This window comes from Mesoplodon mirus (genome assembly GCF_964341445.2).
Source record: "Mesoplodon mirus genome assembly, chromosome: X".
NCBI classification, from domain to species: domain Eukaryota; kingdom Metazoa; phylum Chordata; class Mammalia; order Artiodactyla; family Ziphiidae; genus Mesoplodon; species Mesoplodon mirus.
Genome location: NC_138981.1, coordinates 44,300,848 through 44,328,666, shown reverse-complemented (window position 1 = coordinate 44,328,666; position 27,819 = coordinate 44,300,848). Strand labels below are relative to the sequence as shown.

Here is a 27,819-nt window from a genome sequence, read left to right as displayed (position 1 = left end):
ATGGAGCCAGTGACCTCTCCCTACCTCCTAGCCTTTGTGCATGCTGAGCAATTCTACCACGCATCCCGACTTCCTATTCAATTACACCTGCAAACCCGATACTGCCCTCCAGGTTCGAGACATGAAGTTCCTGCCTGCTAGCATTCTCCTTAATTGGGCCCTTCCCCTCCCTCCATAAGGAAACCGATCTTTGGAGTCTTAGGAATGACGGCCTCCGCAAATCAAAGTAAGCACCTGTTCTACACTGCCGCCCTCGAAGGGAAGAGACGCAGTGGGCGCGGCCACCGTTTCAGAGCAGTGACGTCACCGTAGCGGCCATCTCCACTCTGCGCATGCGCTGCAGCCCCGTCGCATTCGCGTCCGGCAGGCGGGAGGGGTCCCCATGTTGACTATTGGTGTACGCGGGCTCAAAGCCCCCACTGAGCGTGCGCACAGCTGGCCTCTACAGCCCTCTGGGCTGCGGAGCCGGAGTTGGTCCCAAAGCGGAAGTGCTTCTCGGGGCCAGTTTTCGTAGCGGTCTTCTCTGCAGCGAGCACAAAATCTGTGTCGAGAGAGAGGTTGAGGGGGCGAGTAGTAGGGGTGATGGGCTGAGTGATGGGGAGTTCTGGGGGACGAATGAAGCGGGTTTTGGGGGTCACTGATGTGGGAGGTTGTGGGGTGGACCGAGAGGTCAGCGAATGAGGGTTTGTGGGCTTAATGGTAGACAAAGTTATGGGGCTAGTCGGGGTTGAATGGGGCATATTAAACGTTGACTTTTACACATTTTCCAGCACAGTGACCTGCGCTAAGGGTTCATACGCACCCCTCAAGCTCCTCCTTAGGCGCCCCCGCCTCTCCCTCTGTTCCTCTCCCCTTGCCCAAGCCCCGAGGTAGGGGCCTTGTGTGAATGCTCCAGCTGAAGTGAATCTGCACCCGAAGGCTTCCTTCTGGCTCCTGGGCAAGACGTCCCCAGTGAGGTGAGGAGAAGCAAGAAGAGGCACCAGAGAGAACTCACCTGATTAGGGGCCTCGCGCAGAGCCTGGGGCTTGGGAGGCGTGGGCAGGGTCTGGTGTTGTGGGGTCTGGCGGGGGGGGGTAGGTGGTCGGGCTTAAAACGCCTGGGAATAATAGTGTTAAAGTTCAGTGGGGATCTTTTGGCATTTAACACATAAGTAACACATTTGCATTATAGATTGATTAGAAAATAGAGAAGAAAATAAAAAAGAACTAATTTCAGCCCCCTCTGTTTAAATGTTCATTCTTTAGACACTTTTTAGTGTGTATAAGGGATATGCATTTTTAAACATTTAACGTATGGTTTTAAAATGGGTTCCTGAAGTTTGATAACCTGCCTTTTTTTTCATTTAGAAGTTACTGCGATTCAGCTTAAAGATTTATTCTGTAACATTTAAAAAACTTGTAATTTAGATATATGTACAGAAAATACACAGATAATAAGTGTACAGTACCATACAACATTATTTTCAGTAGCTACATAGAATTTAATCCCTTGTATTTCCTTATTAATCCCATATCATGGGTCATAGAGGATCATTTAAGTTTGGCATTGTTCAAGTCAATGCTGAGATGAAGGTACTTAAAGAGAAATTATGCTATATTATTTCATTAAGGAAAATACCTAGAAATACAATTTCTGAGTCAGTACACAAGTATATATAGAAGAAAACCTTTTGTGTTAGATGTTCACATGAGGAAAAGACTCAAGAATACACAAGTGGTTGTTAAAACCACATGGTCGCCCAAACTTCCACAGAGCAGCTTCATGTGAGGGGATTTCTAGGCCGATAATTCTGGGCACTGGAAGCCTGATGGGGTCTCTCATATGCTTTCCACTTCTCCACTCTTTTAGCTCAGGCTTCACACATCTCTGTCTTTTCCCAAGAAGAGCAGGAAATGGCCAAAGCCCAGGTAAGGATATTGTGTGTTCCTTCTTTTATTTTACCATGAATGTGATGAGCGATGTAGGAATCTCAGACATAAAAGAGAAAATTATTTATAAATAAGCATTAGAATCAGGGAAAATGAGACAGCAAGGCCAGGTTAGAATGTAGACAAATGACTTAGGGCAACTGGCAGTTACACAGTACAGTATTAGTTGAGTTGCAAATTTCTCTTTGAGCCTCTGGCAGCCAGAGGTAATCTGGCTCACTTTACTCATCAAGGAGGGAACACATCAAGGCCTCAGGGAAGTAAAGTTTTCCTGCAATCGCCTTTCAAGGCATTTCTTTGCTGAATCTTCGTGTGGATGGTGGAATTGTCTTCAATCACAGCCTAAAGATAAATGCAGTCTCTGGTTTCCTGCAGATATTCCTTATAGCATTCTTCAGTGAGCTGGAGACAATATCTACATGTAATTTGGGAATGAAGTATCTTAGGGAATTTGTTTGTCTTCCAAATGATTTTGCTGAAGTAATTTTCTCAGTTGGACTTTTGATTCTCATTTGGCCAGAGACAAAGTCCTGTAGGCATGCACAGCCCACCATCTTTTTTCTTTCACTTAATTTTTTTTATTTTTCAAATTAGTGTACTGTAAAATTGATTTTGTTGTCCAGGTCGATAAATGTTAACACCTATGTAGATTGTTATAACTAATCTATGGGATAGAGAATAGTTTCATCCCGCCAAAATACTGCCTCATGCAACCCCTTTTAGTCATATCCTCCCCTCCCTGTAACCTCAGGCAACCACAGACCTGTTCTGTGTCACTAGAGTTTTATCTCTTCAGGAGTGTCATATAAATGGTATCATACAGTATATAACTTTCCTTTTTTCAAATTAAACTTTCTTTTGCAACAATTGATTGACATGCAGTTGTAAAAATAATACAGAGAGATCTCATGTATCCTTTACCCAGTTTGCATCAATGGTAGCATCTTGCAAAATTATAGCACAATGTCACAACCAGGATATTCACATTGATATGGTTAAGACACAGTTCCATCACCACAAGGATCCCTTATGTTACCCTTTTATAGCCACATCCATCCCTTTCCCCCCTCACCCTATGCCTAGACTTCTAGCAATTACTGATCTGTTCTCCATTTCTAGAATTTTGTCATTTCAAGAATGTGATATAAATCAAATCACATAGTCTGTAACCTTTTGAGATTGGATTTTTTTTCACTCAGTATGATTCCCTGGAGATTCAGCTAAGTTGTGTGTGTCCATAGTTCTTTCCTATTTAGTGCTGAGTGGCATTCCATGATGTAGGTATACCACAGCTTATTTATCCATTCTCCTTTTGAAAGACATTTGAATTATTTTCAATTTTTGGCAGTTGTGAGTAGAGCTACTTTAAACATTCATATACAGGTTTTTGTGTGAACATATGTTTTCATTTCTCTAGAGTAAATATTGGATTGCTGGGTCATGTGGTAAGTGTATGGCTTAACTTTTTAGGAATCTGCCAAATTGTTTTCTAGGATGGTTGAATTATTTTTCATTTCCACCAGTAATGTTTAAGAATTCCAATTGCTTCACATTTTTGCCAGCACTTTGTATTGTCAGTACAGTTGACACTTGAATAATGCTGGGGTTAGGGGCACTGACTCCCCCAGTGGTTGAAAATCCACCTACAGTCAGCCCTCTGTATGTGTGTATCCAACTAACTTGCAGATCATGTAGTACTGTAGTATGCATTTATTGAAAAAAATCCACGTATAAGTGGACCCATGCAGCTCAAACCCATGTTGTTCAAGGGTCAACTGTTTTTAATTTTACTCATTCTAGTGTGTAGTGTTATCTCATAATGGCTTTAATTTGCATTGCCCTAATGGCCAATGATGTTGAATATCTTTATATATGCTTATTTACTTTTTACATATCGTCTTTGGTTAAGTGTCCAATCAGGTCTTCTGCCCATTTTTAAATTGGATTGTTTGTTTTATCATTACTGAGTTTTTAAAAAATTAATTAATTAATTAATTTTTGGCTGTGTTGGGTCTTCGTTGCCGTGGGCGGGCTTTCTCTAGTTGTGGCGAGCAGGGGGCTACTCTTCGTTGCGGTGTGTGGGCTTCTCATTGCAGTGGTTCTCTTGTTGCAGAGCACAGGCTCTAGGTGCACGGGCTTCAGTAGTTGTGGCACATGGGCTCAGTAGTTGTGTCTCGAGGGCTGTAGAGCTCAGGCTCAGTAGTTGTGGCACACGGGCTTAGTTGCTCTGAGGCATGTGGGATCTTCCCGGACCAGGGCTCAAACCCGTGTCCCCTGCATTGGCAGGCAGATTCTTAACCTCTGCGCCACCAGGGAAGCCCAATCACTACTGAGTTTTGAGAGTTCTTTATATATTCTGTGTACAAGTCCTGTGTCAGATCCATGGTTTGTAAATATTTTCTCCAAGTGTGTAGCTTGTCTTTTCATTTAATAGTGTTGTTCACAGAGCAAGAATTTTTAACTTTGAAAATGTCCAGTTTATAAACCATTTCCCTTATGGGTTGTGCATTTGGTGTCAGGTCTAAGAACTCTTTGCCTAACACTAGGTGAAATGGAAAAACTCTAGTCTTCTACCTCCTATGTAGAGAAAAACCCAGTTCTTTCGTACTGTGTCACTCCTGTGAATCTTCCTTTATTCTCACACAGAACGCTTCACTTCTTTTTTTTTTTTTTTTTAAAGAACAGGAATCTTTTTTTATAGTTTTTTTTGTTTGTTTTTAAATTTATTTATTTATTTTTGGCTGTGTTGGGTCTTTGTTTCTGTGCAAGGGCTTTCTCTAGTTGCAGCAAGTGAGGGCCACTCTTCATTGCGGTGCGCGGGCCTCTCACTATTGCGGCCTCTCTTGTTGTGGAGCACAGGCTCCAGATGCGCAGGCTCAGTAATTGTGGCTCACAGGCCTAGTTGCTCTGCGGCATGTGGGATCTTCCCAAACCAGGGTTTGAACCCATGTCCCCTCCATTGGCAGGCAGATTCTCAACCACTGCGCCACCAGGGAAGCCCAACGCTTCACTTCTGATACTTCTGGTCACCAAATGTGTGGAGCTTTCCCCCCAGAACAAGCAATTCTCTGTGACACCAGCTGGGTGTTCTACAACTTAATTCTGACACTATCTACTTGGAGGTTGTGTCAGATCCCACAGGTTAAGGGTTCAGTTCCACAAGACTGCCCCCACCTCCCAACTTAAGATGCCAGTCAAAAGCCCAGTGCTTATCACCTGTGCTTCTGACCAACCAGCTATTGATTGGAACTTCCAACGACCCCCTCTTTGAGTTCGACTAATTTGCTAGAGTGTCTCACAGAACTCAGGGAAACACGTTTCCCAGTTTATTAAGGGATATGATAAAGGATGCAGATGATCATGCAGATGGAAGAGATGTGTAAGGGCAAAGTATATGGGAAGAGGCGTGGAGCTTCCATACCCTCTCTAGTTCCAGGTGTGTCACTCTCCTAGCACCTCCATGTGTCTACCAATTCAGAAGCTCTCTGAACCCAGTCCTTTTGGGTTTTTATGGAGGCTTCCATAAAAACATAGGCGTGATTGATTAACTCATTGGCGTTGTTGTTATTTATTTATTTATTTGGCAATTGGCTTTTGATTCAACTTCCGGCCCCTCTCCCCTTCCCCGAGGTTGGGCGGTGGGACTAAAAGTTCCAACCTTCTAATCACGTGGTTGGTTCTCCTGTCAGCCAGCTCCCCCTCCTTAAGTGGGGGTCCCAAAGTCATCTCATTAACATAACAAAAGACACCTTTATTGCTTTCCTCACTTAAGAAAATCCAAGGGTTTCAGGAGCTCTTTCTGCCAGAAATTGGGAGCTAAGACCAAAAATATATTTCTTATTATAAATCACAATATCACCCTAGGTCATGAAGATTTTCTCCTATTCTATAAGTTTTACAGTTTTAGGTTTACATTTAGACCTAAGATCCATTTTGCATTAATTTTTATGTAAGGTGTAAGGATTAGGTCGTGGTTCATAATTTTGCAAATGGATTTCTATTTGTTCTAACCCCATTTGTTGAAAGGACCATCTTTTCTCCATTGAATTGATTTTATGGTTTGTCAAAAATCAGTTGGCCATATTTGTGGGGTCTATTTCTCCACTCTCTTCTGTTCTATTGATCTGTATATCTAACCCTCTGCCAGTACCACACCGTCTTCATTACTGAAGCTTTATGGTAAGTCTTGAAATCAGGTAGTATGACTTCTCCAACTTTATTCTGCTTTTTCAAAATTTTTTGGCTCTTCTTTTTCCTTTGCCTTTGTCATTATATATCAATTTTAGAATAATTTAATTTTGTTTGGCTGCGTTGGGTCTCCGTTGCACGGGCTTTCTCTAGTTGTGGCGAGCAGGGGCTACTCTGTTGTGGTGCGTGGGCTTCTCATTGCGGTGCCTTCTCTTGTTGCAGAGCACAGGCTCTAGGCGTGTAGGCTTCAGTAGTTGCAGCACGTGGGCTCAGTAGCTGCGGTGCACGGGCTCTAGGGTGTGCGGGCTTCAGTAGTTGTGACACGCGGGCTCAGTAGTTGTGGCACACAGGCTTAGTTGCTCCGTGGCATGTGGGATCTTCCTGGACCAGGGCTTGAACCCGTGTGCAGGTGGATTCTTAACTTCTGCGCCATCAGGGAAGTCCCCTTGCTAGGATTTTGATAGGAATTGAGTTAAACCTACAGATCAATTTGGGGAGAATTGACATCTTTATCATGTTGTGTCTTCCAGTCCATGAACACAGTATGTCTCTCCATTTATTTCAATCTTTTATTGATTTCATCATCATTTTGTAATTTTCAACATACAGAGCGTATACATTGTGTATTAGTCTGCTCAGGCTGCCATAAAACGCCACAGACTGAGTAGCTTAAACAATAGAAATTTATTTTCTCACAGTTCTGGAGGCTGGAAGTCCCAGATCAGGGTTGGTTTCTGGTGAGAACTTTCTTCCTTGTAGACGGCTGCCTTCTCACTGTCCTCACACAGTCTTTCCTTTGTGCATCTGCAGAGTGAGAGGGAGCTCTGGTGTTTCTTCCTATTTTTAGAAGGACACCAGTCCTCTTGGATTAGGCCCCACTCTTATGGCTTCATTTAACCTTAATTACCTTCTTAAAGGCCCCATCTCCAAATACAGTCACATTGGGGGTTTGGGCATCAACTTAAGAATTTTAGGGGGGGACACAGTTCACTCCATAACAACATGGCATGTTTCATTTTTAAGCCATTGTAAATGGTTTTGTTTTAAAATTTCAGTTGCGAGTATTCGTTGCCATTATATAGAAATATGATTGATTTTTGTTTGTTGACCTTTGCTATGGTCTAGATGTTTGTGTGCCCCCAAAATTCACATGTTGGTATCCTAATGCCCAAGGTAAGTGATGGTGTTAGCAGGTGGGGCTTCCTCTTCTTATTTATTTATTTATATCAGTAATACAGAATTTTTATGGATTTTAATTTTTTTCAGTGGATTATAATCCATTACTGTCACTGTTTATTTTGCTGCTCACTTGTCCCTGAGTTATCCAGTGGGAGTCCCTTTAAGCTGGCTTTTGTGTCCTTTTGTCACATACCGATAATTTTCTGAGCACTTCCTTAGTTTTGACATAATAAGGTGTTCCAGCCTCCATCTTTTACTTTCCCTACCCCAGGCCTAGAATCAGCCGTTTCTTTTTTTTTTTTTTTTTTTTTTTGCGGTATGCAGGCCTCTCACTGTTGTGGCCTCTCCCATTGGGGAGCACAGGCTCCGGACGCACAGGCTCAGTGGCCATGGCTCACGGGCCCAGCCGCTCCGCGGCATGTGGGATCTTCCCGAACCGGGGCACGAACCCATGTCCCCTGCATCGGCAGGTGGATTCTCAACCACTGCGCCACCAGGGAAGCCCAGAATCAGCCACTTCTTCAAGGAGCACTGTTTCCTGTTAGTAAATAATTATTTATAGAAATCAAAATCTGGGTGCTGGGTGTGCTCATTGCTTCTGGGCGTCATTACTTCTAGGCCCTTTCAGTGAACTCTGTGTGTGTGTCTCTATTTATATGTCTGTGTATGTATGTGTGTGTCTGTATATATACACACACATACCTTGAATTCATACAATATCCCAGGAATCTTCTTAGACCTCTCTCATTCCATATTTGCATCTGCCTTCACCAACAGTGAGAGCACTGGATCCTAGCATCAATATATTGACTCATTTGCTCAGTCTTACAATATACAGAAAGTAGAATCAGAATTCCTGCACCACATCTGTGAAAAATCAACCTATTGAGTACAGTACATGATTTGTTTGCATGCCTTTTATACTGAGGATATGTAATCAAAGTACTCTGTTTAGAAGTTACTTGAATTAATTTTTCCTTTTGGTTTTTTTTCTTTTCCTATCTAGTGTGCTTATGTTATTTATTTGGTATACAGTTAGGTTCATTTTTTTCTGTTTGTATTCCATTTTAGATTTTCTTTCTTTCCATTTTTGTTGATTTAATTTTATTCTTTATATGTAAAATGTTAATATGATTCGAAGAGACAAAACTATACAAAAATACATACACATAGTTGTCACCTCTCCCCTGTACCTTCTACCCCATTCTCACTCTACCTTGGAGATAACCAATCTTCTTAGCTTCTGATTTATGCTTATAGTGTTTCTTTTTAAAAGAAACAGATAAAGGTATATTTTAAAAATTTCCCCTTCCTTATTACTCAAAAAGGTAGTATACTTTATTTATAGAGTCTTTTGCACTTTGCTTTTATCCCTTAACAATATAACCTAGAAATTGCTCCATGTATGTTTATAAATATTGTCCTCATTCGTTTTATTTTAATTGAGATATAATTGACATATGACATTATATTAGCTTCAGGTGTACAATACAATGATTTAATATTTGTGTATATTGCAAAATGATCACCACAGTAAGTCTAGTTAACATCCATCATCACAGTTACACGTTTTTTTCTTATGATGAGAACTTTTAAGATTTATTCTGTTAGCAACTTTTATATATACAATACAGTATTATTAACTATAGTCACCATGCTGTGCATTACATCCCCAGGACTTATTTATTTTATAACTGGAAGTTTGTACCTTTTGACCCCCTTTAGCTATTTTGTCTACCCCCCCTCCCCACCACCTGGCTCTGGCAACCACCAATCTGTTCTTGTATTTATGAGGGTTCTTTTGTTTGTTTGTTTAGATTCCACATATAACTGAGATCATATGGTGTTTATCTTTCTCTGACTTACTTCACTTAGCATAATGCTCTAAAGGTCCATCCATGTTGTCACAAATGTAAAGATTTACTTCTTTTTATGACTGAATAATATTCCATTATGTGTGTGTGTGTGTGTGTGTGTGTGTGTATGTGTGTTTGTATGTATCACATTTTCTTTTGTTTTTTTTTTGGCGGTACGCAGGCCCCTCACTGTTGTGGCCTCTCCCGTTGCGGAGCACAGGCTCCAGACACGCAGGCTCAGCGGCCATGGCTCACGGGCCCAGCTGCTCCATGGCATGTGGGATCTTCCTGGACTGGGGCACGAACCCGTGTCCCCTGCATCGGCAGTTGGACTCTCAACCACTGCCCCATCAGGGAAGCCCTATTTTTAATTTTTTGAAGAACCTCTATACTGTTTTCCCTAATGGCTGCACCAATTTACATTCTCACTAACAGTGCACAAGGATTCCCTTTTCTCCACATCCTTGCTGACACTTGCTATTGCTTGTCTCTTTGATAATGGCCATTCTGACAGGTGTGAGATGATAGCTCATTGTAGTTTTGATTTGCATTTCTCTGATGATTAGTGCATCTTTTAATGTGCCTGTTGGCCATCTGTATGTATTCTTTGGAAAAATGTCTATTCAGGTCCTCTGCTTTTTGTTTGTTTGTTTGTTTTTGCCGTACGCGGGCCTCTCACTGTTGCGGCCCCTCCCCTTGCGGAGCACAGGCTCTGGATGTGCAGGCTCAGCGGCCATGGCTCACAGGCCCAGCTGCTCCGCGGCATGTGGGATCTTCCCGAACCGGGGCACAAACCCGTGTCCCCTGCATCGGCAGGCGGACTCTCAACCACTGCGCCACCAGGGAAGCCCCCTCTGCTTATTTTTTAATTGGGTTGTTTGTTTTTTTGACACTGAGTTGTGTGAGTTCTTTATATATTTTGGACATTAACCCCTTTTCAGTTATATGATTTGCAAATGTTTTCTCCTATCTGATAGGTTGCCTTTTCATTTTGTTGATGGATTCCTTTGCTGTACTGAAGCTCTTTATTTTTTATGTAGTCCTATTTGTTGAGTTTTGCTTTTGTTGCCTTGCTTTTGGTGTCAAATCCAAAAAAATCATTACCGAGACCAGTGTCAAGGAGCTTACTACCTATGTTTTATTCTAGGAATTTTATGGTTTGGGGTCTTATGTTCAAGTCTTTAATCCATTTTGAGTTAATTTTTGCACGTAGTATAAGATAGTGTTCCAGTTTCATTCTTTTGCATGTGGCTGTCCAGTTTTCCCAACACAGTTTATTTTAGAATTTATTGAAGAGGCTGTCTTTTCCCCATTGTATAGTCTTGGCTCCTTTGTCATAAATTAATTGACCACGTATGCATGGGATTATTTCTGGGCCTTCTATTCTGTTCCCTTGATCTATGTTCTGTTTTTATGCAAGTACCATACTATTTTGATTACTATAGTTTTGTAATATAGTTTGAAATTAGGGTGTGTGATGCCACCAGCTTTGTTGTCCTTTCTCAAGATTGCTTTGTCTATTCAGGGTCCTTTGTGATTTCATACGAACTTTGGATTGTTCTGTTTATGTGACTCGTTCATTTTTATAGCTGTATAGTATTCTATTAGTGGATGTACCAGTTTGTTCAACCATTCTCCTATGTACATGTGAATTTTGGTTGTTTCAGTATTTTGCAATTAAGAATAATGCTGAAATGAAATATATTGTGCATATGTTGTTTCCTTTTTGTGCAAGTATATGTTCTATGTAAATTCCTACAAGTGGCATTGGTGGGTCAAAGGGTAAACACAATTTATTAGATATTGTTAACTTCCCTTCCATAAGGGTTGTACTTTTTAACATTCCCACCAACAATGTGTGATAGTACCTGTTTCTCTATGGCTGTACCAACAGAGTATATTGACTGGCTTTTAAGTTTTTCCAATCTGCTAGGTAAGAAATGGTATCTCTGTATAGTTTTAATTAGCATTACTATTATTATGAGTAAAGTTGAATGTAATTTCATATATTTAAGAGCCATTTACGGGAGTTCCCTGGCAATCCAGTGGTTAGGACTCAGCGCTTTCACTGCCATGGCCCCAGGTTCAGTTCCTATTTGGGGAACTAAGATCCTGCAAGCTTGCAGTGCAGCCAATAAATAAATAAAATATGTATAAGAGCCATTTTTATATCTCTTGTTAATTGTCTTATGTTTTTTGTCTAATTTTCTATCACATATTTGTTCTTCTTTTCCCTTTGATTTTTAAGAGTTCTTTATATATTAAGGATATTAATCTTTATCTGTGATATATGTTACAGCAATCTTTATTTGTGATATATGTTGCAACAGATTTCCCCACCTGGTTTGTCATTTGTCTTTGGACTTATGTCTTTGGACTTGCCAAAATGTTTTTATATTTTTGTGGTTGTATTTATTAATCTTCTATTACATCTGAATTTTTATTCATAGTTAGAAAGTCTTTCCCTCCATTCAGGTTATATGGACATTCACCCATGCTTTCTTCTAGTACTTTGTTTGGTTTCTGTTTTTTACATTTAGCCCCCTGATCCCTTTGGTGTTTGTACTTGTGTATGTAATGAGGTATGGATCCAATTTAGCCTTTCCCAAATTGCTCTCCAGTTGATCCAGCACCATTTATTAAAAAGTGGGTCTTTCACCCTGTGCTTTAAGAGAATACCTGTATCAGAGTATGTTCTGGTATCTGGTAGGGCTACTCCCTTCCTCACAGTTTTTCTTTTCCAGACTTTTTCTAGCTATTGTTGCACATGTACTTATTTATTTATTTATTTATTTATTTATTTATTTATTTGCGGTATGCAGGCCTCTCACTGTTGTGGCCTCTCCCGTTGCGGAGCACAGGCTCCGGATGCGCAGGCTCAGAGGCCATGGCTCACGGGCCCAGCCGCTTTGTGGCATGTGGGATCCTCCCGGACTGGGGCACGAACCCATGTCCCCTGCATCGGCAGGCGGACTCTCAACCACTGCGCCACCAGGGAAGCCCGCACATTTATTTTTATTTTATTTTATTTTTTTCCGGTACGCGGGCCTCTCACTGTTGTGGCCTCTCCCGTTGCGGAGCACAGGCTCCGGACGCACAGGCTCAGCGGCCATGGCTCACGGGCCCAGCCGCTCTGCAGCATATGGGATCTTCCCTGACCGGGGCACGAACCCGTGTCCCCTGCATCGGCAGGCGGACTCTCAACCACTGCACCACCAGGGAGGCCCACATTTATTTTTTGATATGATCTTTAGTACTACTTTGTTTAGTACCATTAAAAAGCTTGTTTTTTAAATTGGGATCACATTAAATTTATAAATTAACTTAGGGATAACTACATGTTTGTGACTTTCTATCATTCTATCTCTGAAGAGTTGGACAACTCTAAAGTTAGAGGGAACGGTCCCAATAAGAGACCACCCTCACTTCTGATACCAATTACAAGTTTGGGGGTCCCCACTGTCACCCTTAGGTTTGACAGTTCACTGGAGGGACTCACAGAACTCACTGAAAGCTGTTATACTCATGGTTATGGCTTTTTACAGGGAAAGGATACAGATTGGAACCTGCCAAGGGAAGAAGTATATAGGGCAGAGCCCCAGAAAGTACCAAACATGGAGCTTCCGTTTTTCTCTCCCCATGGAGTCAGGGTGCATGACTTTGTGTGGTTGGCATTGATGTGTGATAGCACACATGGAGTTCTGTCAACCAGGGAAGCTCTTGTGAGCCTCGGTGTTCAGAGTTTTTTTTTTGTAAATATTTACTTATTTATTTATTTTGGCTGCACCGGGTCTTAGTTGTGGTACTCGGGATCTTCGCTGCCGCATGCAGAATCTTTTAGTTGCAGCCTGCAGGATCTTTAGTTGTGTTATGTGGGATCTAGTTCCCAGACTAGGGATTGAACCTGGGTCCCCTGCATTTGGAGCATGGAGTCTTAGCCATTGGACCACCAGGGAAGTCCCCCAGAGTTTTTTTTTTTTTTTTTTTTTTTGTGGTATGCGGGCCTCTCACCGTTGCGGCCTCTCCCGTCGCGGAGCACAGGCTCCGGACGTGCAGGCCCAGCGGCCACGGCTCACGGGCCCAGCCACTCTGTGGCACATGGGATCCTCCCAGACTGGGGCACGAACCCATATCCCCTGCATTGGCAGGCGGACTCCCAACCACTGCGCCACCAGGGAGGCCCCCAGAGTTTTTAATTAGGGCTTCATTTTATAGGCATGATTGTCCATGTGGCTGCTGTCTGTCTCCAGCCCCTCTGGGAGTGACCCAAAGCCTCCACCCTAAATCATGTGGTCGATCTTTCTGTTGTGACCAGCCTCCACCTAAAATTGCATCGTTATGCTATTCATGGTGATTCAAGGCCCCTATGTAAAGCATACTTCCTTCCTTCCTTCCTTCCTCCCTCCCTCCCTCCCTCCCTCCCTTTGTTCCTATCTGGTTATTTCAAGGAAATTACCATTTATTCTAATCTTTACTGTTTTTTTTTTAAATTGGGATTGGGTGTTGAATTCTGTTTCAATATTTTTGTATCAGCATTTCTTATATTAATTATATTAATCATGTAAGTTTTCTCTTTAGGTCTGTTTAATGGTGATTCATGTTAATCTTCTAATATTGAACTATCATTGTATGCCTGGAATAAATTTTAATTGGTCATGATGTATTATTGTCTTAATGTGGATCTATTCTTTTTGCTTATACAGTTGACCCTTGGACAACATGGGTTTGAACTGTTCGGGTCCACTTATATGTGGGTGTTTTTCAATAGTAAATACTGCAGTACTACACAGTCCATGTTTGGTGAATCCACAGATGTGGAAAACCACTGATATGGAGAGCTGACTATAAGTTATACGTAGATTAACCCCCATGTTGTTCAAGGGTTAACTATTTTATTTAGGATTTTTTGCACTGTTGTTCATAAGTGAGATTAGTCTGCATTTTCCTATTTTGTACAACCTTAAATGAGTTTATGTGTCAAATTTATTCTCAGTTCTTGTACAAATTTGGAAGCTTTTCATTTTCTATGCTCAGGAAGAATTAGAGCAGTTAGAGTCTTCTAAGGTCTCGTGAGCATGAGTCTTATCCTGGGCATATGTGTGGCTTTCTACATTCCCCTGTACCTGGGTGCTTTTGAATGTCCTAATTTCCCAAAGAATCCCCCCCAGTATTTCCTCTCAGGCCTTAGGCAGTCTGTTGTCTGTCTGGACTGTAATTTTTTGCCCCAGGCATCTCTGGGTTGTTAGTTTGCCTTGCAGCCTTTAAGAGCAATGCCTACTGCTTTCTGGCCTGAGTTCAGAGTTAGGTGAAACAGAGAGGAGCACCTTGCCTCAGTCTTTCTGGTAGCCCCAGACAGGTTAGAACAGACACACACTAATTTGTGAATAAGGTCTACTCTGCTTCCTTTAGAATTAGGGGTTGGGGGTCCCACATGGGGAACATTGGCTGCTGCTGCTTCAAGACTGCTGTCTCTTAGGAGAGGGGCAAGTAAAGATGCCATGATGTTTTCCTGATGTCTTTTTTTTTTTTTGCGGTACGCGGGCCTCTCATTGCTGTGGCCTCTCCCGTTGCGGAGCACAGGCTCCGGATGCGCAGGCTCAGCAGCCGTGGCTCACAGGCCCAGCTGCTCCGCAGCATGTGGGATCCTCCCGGACCGGGGCACGAACCCGTGTCCCCTACATCAGCAGGTGGACTCTCAACCACTGCGCCACCAGGGAAGCCCTCCTGATGTCTTTTAAGTTGCCTTTTTCTTGATTCCATGTGGTTACTGCAAACCTTTGTTTTCCAGAGTTTTGACAAAGTTGGTTCTGACATTTTTCTGCTTGTTTTTTAAATTTTTATTTTGGGGTGGTAGTGGGAGAGAAGCTAAGGGCTGGGAGCTGCCTACTCTGTCATTTTGCTAATGCCATTGTGGGGTGAATATTTTCTCATTTTCTATTCTCAAAGAAGCTTTGAATGGATGCATACTGTTTTCATCTATTTAAGGACAGTGTTGGAGGTTGTGGCGACTTGCACGATTCTTGGCTCAAGAGCCCCCTCTTTTGTTAGTGAGGCAAACTGCAGTTCCCTTAATGGAGACTTTCTTTTGGCACTGTGGAGGGGCCACTTGTGTGTGCTCTGACTTGTTTTAGTTTGTTTAGGTCATTTTTTGTCTCACATGACCTTCAATTTCCCCCTCTAGCTTTTCCCCTTTACAACCCAATCTCCACATGGTCTTCCTCATTCCTTTTTATCATCTGCTCCCTTGGAGGCGATGCTTTTTTGTGACTGCCACCTTGGGTCCCATATACCTTTCTTATAGCTGGTGCTGTGATTGATCTAGCCCATTTTTCAGTGCTTTTATACTTATGGTAGATTTTCTAAGCTTTGATTTCAGCTCATTCTTAGGTTCTCTGCTCCCCTCTCTAGTCTCTTGACTGTTTTCTTCATACCCTTCTCACACTCCAGAAAGGTTTGTGGCAGTAATTTGAAAGCCAGCTGAGCTGGAATTTGTTATTTGTTTTTCAATTATAGGTAATTAGAAATGTGTATAGTACTCTCTATTTTCTATTATAAGTTATACTGAAGGTATAGGCTATGTGTAGTTTTATTCGTTCTTCATATGGATCTGTACAGTTTTTTGGAGGATATGTGAAGAGATTTGGATTTAACTACTTCACCTTTAACAGGTGAAGTTATTCTAAATTACCTGGAGGATCCTCAATTTTTTTAATAAAAAATTAAGGTATAATCTGTATACAGTAAAATAGGCCTTCAGTGTACAGTTCTGCATCTTTTTGCAAACTCTGCAAGTTTTGACACTGCTACAATGAAGATGTAGAACAGTTCTATCGCCTCCCAATACAGTTGACCCTGGGACAACTCGGGGGTTAGTGGTTCCAGCTCCCTGCACAGTTGAAAATTTACGTATAACTTTGGACTCCATCACAATTTAACTGCTAATAGCCTAGTGTTGACCAAAAGCTTTACCAATAACGTAAACAGTCTATTAACACATATTTGGTATGTTATATGTATTAAATACTGTATTCTTACAATAAAGTAAGCTAGAAATAAGGAAATGTCATTAAGAAAATCATAAGGAAGAGAAAATACATGTTCAGCACTGCACTGTATTTGTCGATACTTAAGTTTGTGTCGTCTGTTTACAAGATGAATCACGTCTGCCAGTACCTACATTAATATTGTCTTATATGATACAAAATACTATAGATGTTATACAGATTAACACATCAACAATGAAAATATAATATGAAAAAGAAATTCATCTTTATTTACAGTTATAATGATTCATACATTGATAATGAAGAAGCAGCAATATGATTGCTTTATGGTAGCACAGTGTAGTCGATATGATTGCTTCATGGTAGCTTAGCCTATACACTAGTGAATGAATTGTTATATAATTTTATGGCATACAGTATTATAGTCATATTCATAATACAGTATTGGAAACATTGTTACATTTTTTAAAAACCCACTTACCTGTGATGATAGGCTGATAAGCAGTTTCTCCAATTATGAGAGAGAAGGGCATACTGTACAGTAATAAAATTCTTTGAAAGCAAAGTTATAAAATAGTAGGAAAACTAACACATTATTAATTTTATATAAATATCACCATATGCCTATGTAAGGATAGAATAGTATCTACGTATATTTTATGCTTTCATGACATTCCTAAATTTTTCTTAATATTTTCAATATTTCTAGGCTATGCAATTCATCTGTGAGTTTTTTCAAATTGTTGCAAATCTCCAAAAATTTTTCCAATATATTTACTGAAAGAAATCTGCATATAAGTGGACCCGTGTAGTCAAATCTGTGTTGTCAAATTGTCAATCTGTGTTGTCAAGGGTCAACTGTATTTCCCCTTTGTAGTCAACCCCTTGCCGCACCCTGGCCCCTCGTAATCACTAATATATTTTTGGTCTCTATAGTTTTGCCTTTCCCATGTTATATAAATGGAATAATACAGTATGTAGCTTGTTGAGTCCGGCTTCTTTCACTTAGGGTAATACATTTGAGGCTCACCCATGTTGTTGCATGTATCATTAGTTCTTTCAGTTTTATTGTTGAGTAGTATTACATTGTATAGATTACAGTTGGTTTTTCACTCACTGGTTGAAAAACATTTGGGTTGTTTCCATATTTTGGTGATTACAAATATACCTGCTATATAAATGTTCATGTACAGGTTTTTGGGTTTACATAAGTTTTCTTTCCACTTGGGTAAATATACCTGTGAGTGGGATTGCAGGTCCTATGGGAGTATATGCTTAACTTCATAAGAAACTAGAAAACTGTTCCAAAGCGGCTGTTCCATTTGCATCCCTATCTATGATAAATGAGACTGCCAGTTGTTCCACATCACCAGCACTTGGCATTGTCACTTTCTTTTCCCATTCTAATACGTATTTAGTGGTAGCTCATTGTGGTTTTGATTTGTAGTTTCCTCATGGCTAATGATGTTGAGCATCTTTTTGTATGTGCTTATTTCCCATTTATACATCTTTGGTAAAGTATGTCTCTTTTGCCTTTTTTTTCAGTTTTGAGAGTTCTAGTTCTTATGTATTCTCAATACAACTTCTTTGTCGGGTATATGATTTGTAAATATTTTCTCCCGTTCCATGGCTTTTTATTCTTTTAACAGTGTCTTTTGAATTTTGGTGTCACATCAGAGAAATACTTGGCAAACCTAAGGTTAAAAAGATTTTATCTTATATTTTCTTCTAAAAATTTTATAGGTTTAGATTTTACAGCTAGGTTTGTGATCCTTTTTTTTTTTTTTTTTTTTTTTTTTTGCGTTACACGGGCCTCTCACCGTTGCGGCCTCTCCCATTGCGGAGCACAGGCTCCGGATGCGCAGGCCCAGTGGCCATGGCTCACGGGCCCAGCCGCTCCGCGGCATGTGGGATCCTCCCGGACCGGGGCACGAACCTGTGTCCCCTGCATCAGCAGGAGGACTCTCCACCACTGCGCCACCAGGGAAGCCCATTTTGAGTTAATTTTTATATATGTTGGAGGTATGGATTGAAATTCTTTTTTTTATTTTTTGGCATATGGATATCCAATTTTTCCAACACCATTTGTTGAAATGGGAACTCCCATTTTCCATCAAAGTGCCTTTGCATTTGTCAAAAATAATTTTAAGTATAAAGATATAAAGTACCTTTAATTATAACATACATGAAGTACAGTTTATAAGTGTACAGCTTGATGAATTATTACAAAGTGAACATACTATGGAGCCACCCCCAGGTCAAGGTGAAGATTATAACATAAATCACGACCTAAATCCCCCTTCATGCCCTCTTTCAATCAATATCAGCCTCAAAGGTAATCAGTCTTCTAACTTCTGACATCATGGATTAGGCTTGCCTGTTGTCTTACTGTATATAAATAGAATTATGCAGTATGTGCTGCTTTGTGGCTGGATTCTTTTGCTTATTAGTACAATTGTGACATTCATCTATGTTGGATATGCAGCTGTAGTTCATTCCTTTTCATTACCATATAGTATTCCTTTGAAAGATTGTGCCACAATTTACCTACTGTATTGCTGAGGGACATTTGGATTTTTCCCACAACTTAGTATTAGAAATAGTGCTTCTGTGAACATTCTTGTACTTGTTTTCTAGAGCACATGTGCATGATTTTCTCTAAAGTGTGCACCTAAGAGTAGAATTTCTGGGTCATAGTGTTTGCAAATCATTAACTTTAGTAAATAATGCCAAACTGTTTTCCCAAGCAGTTATACCAGTTTTTAACATTCCTACTAACAGCGTGTGCGAGTTCCCATTTCAACACAATCTTTTGGCATTTTATTTATTTATTTATTTATTTTTGCGGTGCACTGGCCTCTCACTGTTGTGGCCTCTCCCGTTGTGGAGCACAGGCTCCGGACGCGCAGGCTCAGCGGCCATGGCTCACGAGCCTAGCCACTCTGCAGCATGTGGGATCTTCCCGGACCGGGGCATGAACCCGTGTCCCCTGAATTGGCAGGCGGACTCAACCACTGCGCCACCAGGGGAGCCCCATCTTATGGCATTTTAGTCATATAACGTTTCTGGTGGGTGCCAAGTGGTGTCTCAATGTGGCTTAAATTTTCATTTACCTGAGTGCTAACAGGGTTGGGTATATTTTCTTATGGTCATAGAACATATGTCCATATGTTTATTTTTTCTTTTTAGTGAAGTATCTGTTCACATCTCTTGTCTATTTTTCTGCATTGTTTGTATGTTTCTTTTGATTTGTATGGGTTATTTTATATGTTCCAGATCAGAACGCTTTATCACTTATGAAAGCTGCCGATAATCTCCCCATCTATAGCTTGCCTTTACTGCTGTATTTTTAATCTTGTAACATGTGTGTCTTTTCCTTTATGAGTAGTGCTTTTCATGTCTTGTATTTGAATGTTTTCCCTACCCCAAGCTTATGAAAACATTTTCCTATATTATTTTCCAGACACTTCATTGTGTTACCTTTCACATTAGATTTACAAATTACCTGTAGCAGATTTTTGTATATAGTGAGAGTTAGGGGGTTAAATGTCATTTTTGTCCCCATATAGATTTCTGGTAACCCATCCACATTTACTTGAAAATATCATCCTGTCCCCACTATTTTGCAGTTTCAACTTTATTATAACTCAGGTGGCCGTACATATTTGGATTATCTTTTTAGTTCTACTGGACTATATGTCTATCCGTCTATCCTTGTGCTAATGCCACATTGTCTTAAATATTCTGTTATTTAATGTAATAGTTTCTCTACCATGACTTGTGATTTTTTTTCCCCACAAAGTAGGTCACTAACTTGATAGGCATCCTGTATTAAGTTATCATCACGAACTAGGAACCCAGTCAGAAGTTCCCCTACATTCATTCCATCCTTATCACCCAGTGGTAAGCATATTAGAATAAAAGAATGTGCAATTATAGGGACTCATGACATTTGAGGATGTGGCTGTGGATTTCACCCAGGAGGAGTGGCAGTACCTGAACCCTCCACAGAGGAACCTGTACAGAGATGTGATGCTGGAGACCTACAGCAACCTGGTCTCTGTGGGTAAGAATGGCTTCCTCAGGTAATTTTGCTGTTTATGATTATTCTGTCCGATAGAACGCCTTTCCTTTCTCAAGTTTGGAAACTTCCAAGGCCTCTGAACTGATTGAAGAGTTTGTCGTTATATTCCATGGATCAGAGTTCCTTTTCCCCCTTTGCTTTCCTGACAAGGTGTTTGTGAACTCAAAACTCAGGTGAATTGGTTTGACGACCACTGTGTCAAGTTATATATCGCTTGTACTGCCCCAAACTCCACCTTCCTTTTTCTCAGAGGCTCTGAAGACCAAGGAGGTATCGCTGTCATTTCTCATTAGCAGGGCAGCAGGTTACCAAACCAGATCTCATCCTCAAATTGGAGGTAGAAGAGCCATGCCTACCAGAAGGAAAAATCCCAATTTGGAGCTTTCCAGGTAAGTGGGATTGACTCAGGCTATAGGGACAGGAGGTCCCAGCTTGTCAGTCAGGGGTGAGGACCTGTGAAAGGACTTTCAGGAATATCTCAGGAATGGTTGTTGGAGGACAGGGACATGAACACCTAAGACACCCCCTCCCCTATCCTACACCCACCAGACCACTCTCCTTAAGTTGGTGCTCACCGATAAGTTTCTGCACAGCTCCATTTCCCTGTATAAAGTTGTCTTGTAAATGACAGTCCCCTGGTCCCACACCCTGCCACTTCTATCGTTCTTACCTCCCACTGCTCATCTGAAGCCAGGCCCACGTGAGTCACAGGCCTAGGCCCTAATGCTCTAATTCCAGATTGGGTTACCTGATTCCATCCAGTTTAGACATTCCTATCAGATTTGTTCTCCTAAAGCATCTTGATTCTCTCTTTAACAATAGCTTTATTAAGATATAATTAACATACAATAAAATTCACTCTTTTGAAGTGAAACTCAAAAACTCAGGATGTTTAGTATATTCACAGAATATACTGTCTAACCATCACCACTATCTATTCTAGAACATTATCATCACCTTCCAAAGAAACTCCTATCCCTTATCAGTCACTCTCCATTCCCCAACCCTCATCCCCTGACAAGCACTAATCTACTTTCTATCTCTATAGTTTTGCCTATTCTGGACATTTCATATAAATGGAACCATACAAAATGTGGAATTTTATGTCTGGTTTCTTTCATTTGGCATGTTTTCAAGGTTTGTCCATATTGTAGCATGTGTCATCCCTTTTTATGGCAGAATGATATTTCATTGTATGGATATTCCACATTTTGTTTATCCATCTGTTGATGGACATTTAGGTTATTTCCACTTTTTGGGTATTATAGATAATGCTGCTATGAACACTCATGTAGAAGTTTTGAAATGTACATTTTCATTTCTTTTGAGAACATACATAGGAGTGGAGTTGTTAGACCATGTGATAGCTGTTTGTGTTAATATTTTGTGGAACTGCCAAACTGTGTGAATATCCTGTTCCTCCAAAATTTTTACCCGGTGGTTTTAATGTTCACTGATGATTCTTGCCTGAATCAATTATTACTAAGATGGTTGGGAAAATGGTGCATTTTCTATCATTCCTTCTACATTTGTAAGTTGGCATTTTTCTGTAAAGAACTTTCCTTCTTTGTTGATTAGCTGGAATACTTCAATAAAGAGGGATTGCCCTCCATCTATTACAGTTGACCCTTGAAAAACACAGGTTTGAACTCTGCAAGTCCACTTATATGCGTTTTTCAATAGTAATGGTACAGTGCTAGATGATCTGCGGTTGGTTAAATCCACGGATGTGGGACCGCAGACTAGGAGGAGAAACTACCTATATGGAGGGCCAACTATAAGTTACAATTGGATTTTCAACTGTGCAGAGGGTCAGTGCCCCTAACCCCTGCATTGTTCAAGGGTCAACTGTATTTGCTTATATATGAGTTACATGTATTTTTCCATTTCTTTGTCAGTTTTCAAAATGAGTTGGTTTTGTAGCATCATTCAAAGCCTAGTATGTCTTTTTGGAGTATCATTTATGGACTTATGGATTTAAACACTTTTATGTTTTGATCCATTGCCTTATCCTTATTATAAATCAAACTGCTCTACCTCTGGCCAGTGGAAACCCCTTCAAGTTGGGTCCCTAGTCTTTGGTAGCTTCCTTGCTTTCTGTTGTTACAAGATGTTCCAGGCTCATATTATACAGTTCCTTTCTCTGCCTTGGAATCAGCCATTTCTCCAAGGAGCCTTGGTTCTTTTTAGTGGTAAATAATGTTTTGTGACCACAGTTTGGATGTTAGGGAATTGTTTCTAGGCCTTTTCATTGACATATCTAGGAACCACGTAAACAAAGATTTTTAAGAGAAAGACATATCATGTATTCAAATGTATATTTCCAAATCAAATTCTGGACTTAAAGGTTTTTAATTTATTAATCTTACATCTGATGGTAATATTGTAAATATTATTCTGAGACTGCTGAATGTGTATAGTGGGTTGAATCAATTGAGGTAATCATGTTGGTGCCCTTGAGAATCAAGACTTTTTAGCGTGGTTATTAGGAAATACAGATGAGGGGATATTTATTACTATTAGGGAATCCTTTTATTTTCAATTTTGCTTTATGAGTATATAAAATATTTGCAAAATATTAACTTGGTTCCAAAATCAAACCTAGAAAATAAAATCGAATCTAGAAAACAAGGTATATTCAAAGAAGTCCAGCCTCTTTCCCTCTCCATCCTATTCTCTCTCTTCCTTCCCCCATAGGTAACCATTTATTAAAATTTAAAGATTTATCCTTCCATTGTTTTTTATAGTATGAGCCTATATTATTTTAAATATATACTTATATATTTGTTTCCTCCTTAGAAAAATGGTAGGCTACTGTGCTTATTTTTATACACCTTCTTTTTTCAGTTAATTCAAAAACATGTTAAATATACTGAGATAGTCCTTACTTCTTTTTATAGTAATGTAGTGACTTAATCATAATAGTAGTAGCTGTATTGCAGTAGTGGTAGTTGTTGTTCTAGTAAACATTTGAAGTGCTGTACATAAACATTACATTTCAGTGGGCACTGTTATAATTCCTGTTTTCCAGGTGTGAAAGTAAGATGCAAATGGATTAGCTAATATGCCTAAGGTCACAGAACATGTAAAAGTCTGATCCAGGATTTGATCCTGGCCTAGAGAACTTATGACCCTAGCCACATGTGCTATGTTGCTTCTTAACCACCTAAGGAGGTCCAGATTCAGTAGATCCTTGGTGGAGCTTGGGTCCCATCAAATGTATTTTGTAAAAGCTTTTCTTATGATTATGATATTCACTCTCAGTTAAGAACTAGTGCTTTACTATGGAAAGAAAGGAAGTCATAGGAAGAGAAGCCACAGCTGCATGATCCCTTTTAAAATTCAGTATTACTCTCAAATGTTGTTATTAAATCTAAGTGGTAATATGAGTAGTTATTGTACTCTTCTTTCAACTTTTCTGTATGTTTGAAAATTTTCATATAAAATTTTAGGAAAAGGTGAGAAGAAAATTAAACTACAAAAAATAAAAATTCAGTGTATGTGCAAAAAGTATTTACTGTCCAGGATACCATTGGTTTTAAGACACACCACTGAGAAATAAAATTTGCCACCAATTTATAACATGTCGTTGATTGTAAGGTGAATCTGGATTCAGAGGTTTTAAAATGTGGAATAATATGCATCTTATAATTGATGAAGTATGGTATATTTAAGACAAGGCCTTGCAATTTTAACTGTCTAAATGAGTGGTACAGATAACTGACTACTTTAGAAGTTAATGAAAGTTAAAGTTATTGAGGAAGATCAGATTAAGCTTTTTTGAAAAGACTGAACTGCTTCTTGAAAGTTATCTAGATTCTGAATATAGCAAAATATGGAGGACTGGGCTATGTGAGTGACGGAACACGAGGAAGGGTTTGGAGTTAATAATAGATGGAGTTTTTAGTGGAATTAGTGTAGACAGAGGCAGAAGGTGGTGTTGAAGAACTGAATGCAAACTTGGATGAATACAAAGGTGAATCAAATTGGGCAAAGATATTTAGGTTTCTTTGTTTTTGTAAGGCTAATTATTCTAGATATTTCTCTCATTCACTGAGAATGTGGGTTTCAGGATTGTTGTAAGATTTGAGTCCACAAGTCACAGTGTTGTATTTCTGTCTAGGTGGAAATATTGTAAGTCAGGAACAGTTAAGAGTCCATATGATAAATAAAGGGTGATAATATCCCCAGAGTGATGTAAAAGTAGAGGTAAGAAAGACTGAGATGTTAGGGTAAGATTGTTTTTGGTAACAAAAAGGCTAGCAGGTGGGAGTTTAGTAAAAGAACAGGATTTGATGGCTGTGATTCTCTCTCCAGGAACTCATAAAATGAGATATCAGTATCAGCTTTCATATGGCAGGGCATTTCTAAAGAAGGTCCATTCCATAAAGTATAAAGGTGGTTTATTGTACTTCTTTCTAGAAGAAGCCTGCCAGGTTGATGAACAGTTTGAGAGACAGCATCAGGATGACCAAGATAAATATCTGATGCAAGTTGGATTCCCTGACAGGAAAACAGTTACCACCAAGAGTGGCCTTGACTATAATGAATTTGGAAACATACTTCATCTGAGTACAAACCTTGTTGCTTCAATACAAAGGCCCCATAAATATGAGTCATTTGGATATAATATGGTAGATAATTTAGACTTATTTAGTAGAAGCTCTGCAGGAAAGAAGCATGATAATGAATGTGCAAAATTATTCTTCCATACTGAGTATGAGAAAACAACTCCTGGAGTAAAACCCTATGGATATAAAGAGTGTGGGAAGACCCTCAGGCAAAAGAAAGGTCTTAGTCTACATCAGAGAATTAAAAATGGAGAGAAACCCTTTGAATGTACTGCATGTAGGAAAACCTTCAGCAAGAAGTCACACCTCATTGTACATTGGAGGACTCATACAGGAGAGAAACCCTTTGGATGTACAGAATGTGGAAAAGCCTTTAGCCAAAAATCTCAGCTCATTATACACCTGAGAACTCATACAGGAGAGCGACCCTTTGAGTGTCCAGAATGTGGAAAAGCCTTCAGAGAAAAGTCAACTGTCATTATACATTACAGGACTCATACGGGAGAGAAACCTTATGAATGTAACGAATGTGGAAAAGCCTTCACTCAGAAGTCAAACCTCATTGTCCATCAGAAAACCCACACAGGAGAAAAAACTTATGAATGCACCAAATGTGGGGAATCTTTCATACAGAAGCTTGATCTAATTATACATCATAGTACTCATACAGGAAAGAAACCCCATGAATGTAATGAGTGTAAGAAGACTTTCAGTGATAAGTCAACTCTCATTATACATCAAAGAACTCATACGGGAGAGAAACCTCATAAATGTACGGAATGTGGGAAGTCTTTCAACGAGAAGTCAACCCTCATTGTGCATCAGCGAACTCATACAGGAGAGAAACCCTATGAATGTGATGTGTGTGGGAAAACCTTCACCCAAAAGTCAAACCTTGGTGTACATCAAAGGACTCATTCAGGAGAGAAACCCTTTGAATGTAATGAATGTGAGAAAGCATTCTCTCAGAAATCCTATCTCATGCTACACCAGAGAGGTCATACAGGAGAGAAGCCCTATGAATGCAATGAATGTGAAAAAGCATTTTCCCAGAAATCATATCTCATTATACATCAAAGAACACATACAGAAGAAAAACCCTATAAATGTAATGAATGTGGCAAAGCCTTCAGAGAAAAGTCGAAGCTCATTATACATCAGAGAATCCATACAGGAGAGAAGCCCTATGAATGTCCTGTATGTTGGAAAGCTTTCAGCCAGAAGTCACAGCTCATAATACATCAGCGAACACACACAGGAGAGAAACCCTATGCGTGCACTGAGTGTGGCAAAGCCTTCAGAGAAAAATCAACATTCACTGTACATCAGAGAACTCATACTGGAGAGAAACCCTATAAGTGTACAGAATGTGGGAAAGCCTTTACTCAAAAGTCAAATCTTATTGTACATCAGAGAACACATACAGGAAAGAAAGCCCATGGGAAAGGCCATACCCGGAAGTCTAAGCTCATTGCACATTAGAGAGTCAACAATGCAGTTATCTTCACTGAAGGAAAGTTTTGTCAGTTTAAGTAAACATTTTAAAAGTATGTTCTGACTTCTGGTTTAAATATGGGGAGTAAAGTCAGCTTTTTTTTCTTTCCATCTCAGTCTTCGCCCAAAACTACTAGAAGAATAAGAAGTGGACATGTAATCTCTGTATCTGACAAAATTAGGAGATCGCTTTAACCCTGATGAGAGGGCTGCCAGAGGCAGAGGAAATCAAGCACCAGTGCAAGGAGATTTCAAAGGCTAGAGAGGAGTGGTCAAGGCTGCAGATGTGAGATAGCACTGGTAAGGACTCTTAGCCGAGTTTTAGGCTGAGTGCAAGACCAAATAGATACATAACAATGGTAACAGAGAGCATGGGCAGGTGGGACGTTTCCTAGACCCATTTGGAGTCTCAGGAGAGACAGGCAGGGGCCTCAACAAGGAATTGCTCAGACAAGCCGTATTTGCAGAAAGTAGTCTATACTCATGAGAGGAGCAGTTGGCAGGGGCTGGGGAAAGAGAAGGGAGTGTTCTTGTGAAGAACCCAACAGCTGCCCCTATTTACTGACTCTGGAAAGTCAAGTCTGAAAAACCTACCAAATGCAAAAGTAATCCCAGTTAGAAAAACTCTGATCTGCCTAGAATGTGGCCCCATTTCTTCCCTTACATGATCTTCCAGCAAAAAACAAGTCCAGGAAAAACTCTTATTCAATGAGGAATGATTCCAAGGCAATCAAAACCATAAATGTACATGGCTTTTGAGCCAGCAATTCCACTTCTAGGAATGTATATACTCATGCATGTACAAAATGATGAACACACAGAGGTATTCAGTGATGCACTGTTTGTGAAAACAAAAGATTGGAAGCTTTCCACATGGCTCCTGAAATCATGGAATGTTCGCACAGCAACCTTTTAGGTAGACAAAAAAAAAATGGATAAAGAGAACTTGGACACCATTTGTGTAGTGATGTGGGATGACCTCCAATATACATTATTAGAAAAGCAAGGTGCAGGATACTGAGGATAATATGCTACCATTTGTAAGTAAAAAGGAGAACAGGGCCTCCCTGGTGGCGCAGTGGTTGAGAGTCCGCCTGCCGATGCAGGGGATACGGGTTCGTGCCCCGGTCTGGGAGGATCCCATATGCCGCGGAGCGGCTGGGCCCGTGAGCCATGGCCGATGGGCCTGCGCATCCGGAGCCTGTGCTCCGCAACGGGAGAGGCCACAACAGTGAGAGGCCCGCATACCGCAAAAAAAAAAAAAAAAAAAAAAAAAAAAAAAAAAAAAGGAGAACAAATGGTGAATACATAATTGAGTGTATATGCATAAACTATCTCTGGAAAGATATACGAGAAGCTGGGAACCCTTATTACCTCTGGGAAAGGGAAGGGGAAGTGGGTGGCTGGAGGGAAGGAATTGGGAGGGAGACAACTGTATATCCTTTCAGAACTTTTGAAAATTGTACTATGTGGATGTACTACCTTTTCAAAAAATAAAACTTTTTAAAAAGCATA

At 40.2% G+C, this 27,819-nt stretch overlaps 1 protein-coding gene across 6 annotated transcripts; it reads left to right on the top strand.

Annotated features, from left to right (window-relative positions):
* Window positions 1–479: 479 nt before the first annotated feature.
* ZNF182 (zinc finger protein 182) lies at window positions 480–27,819 on the top strand. Of its 6 annotated transcripts, none has more exons than XM_082609634.1 (6): window positions 480–557; window positions 771–956; window positions 1,849–1,907; window positions 20,095–20,221; window positions 20,536–20,628; window positions 24,638–27,819. In XM_082609634.1, the coding sequence occupies exons 3-6, from the start codon at window positions 1,893–1,895 to the stop codon at window positions 26,290–26,292; spliced, it is 1,890 nt and encodes a 629-aa protein (XP_082465760.1). In that variant the 5' UTR covers window positions 480–557; window positions 771–956; window positions 1,849–1,892; the 3' UTR covers window positions 26,293–27,819. The 6 variants fall into 6 exon arrangements, with proteins under 6 accessions (XP_082465760.1, XP_082465762.1, XP_082465761.1 ...); XM_082609636.1 differs by having other exon boundaries at window positions 20,533–20,628; window positions 24,665–27,819; XM_082609635.1 differs by having other exon boundaries at window positions 20,533–20,628; window positions 24,662–27,819.

Excerpts from the sequence above, each read along its gene's own strand:
- ZNF182 (XM_082609633.1), top strand. Across the intron at positions 20,222-20,532 it reads CAGCAACCTGGTCTCTGTGG|CAGGGCAGCAGGTTACCAAA; the intron begins GTAAGAATGGCT and ends ATTTCTCATTAG. Across the intron at positions 20,629-24,637 it reads CCCAATTTGGAGCTTTCCAG|GTGGTTTATTGTACTTCTTT; the intron begins GTAAGTGGGATT and ends TAAAGTATAAAG.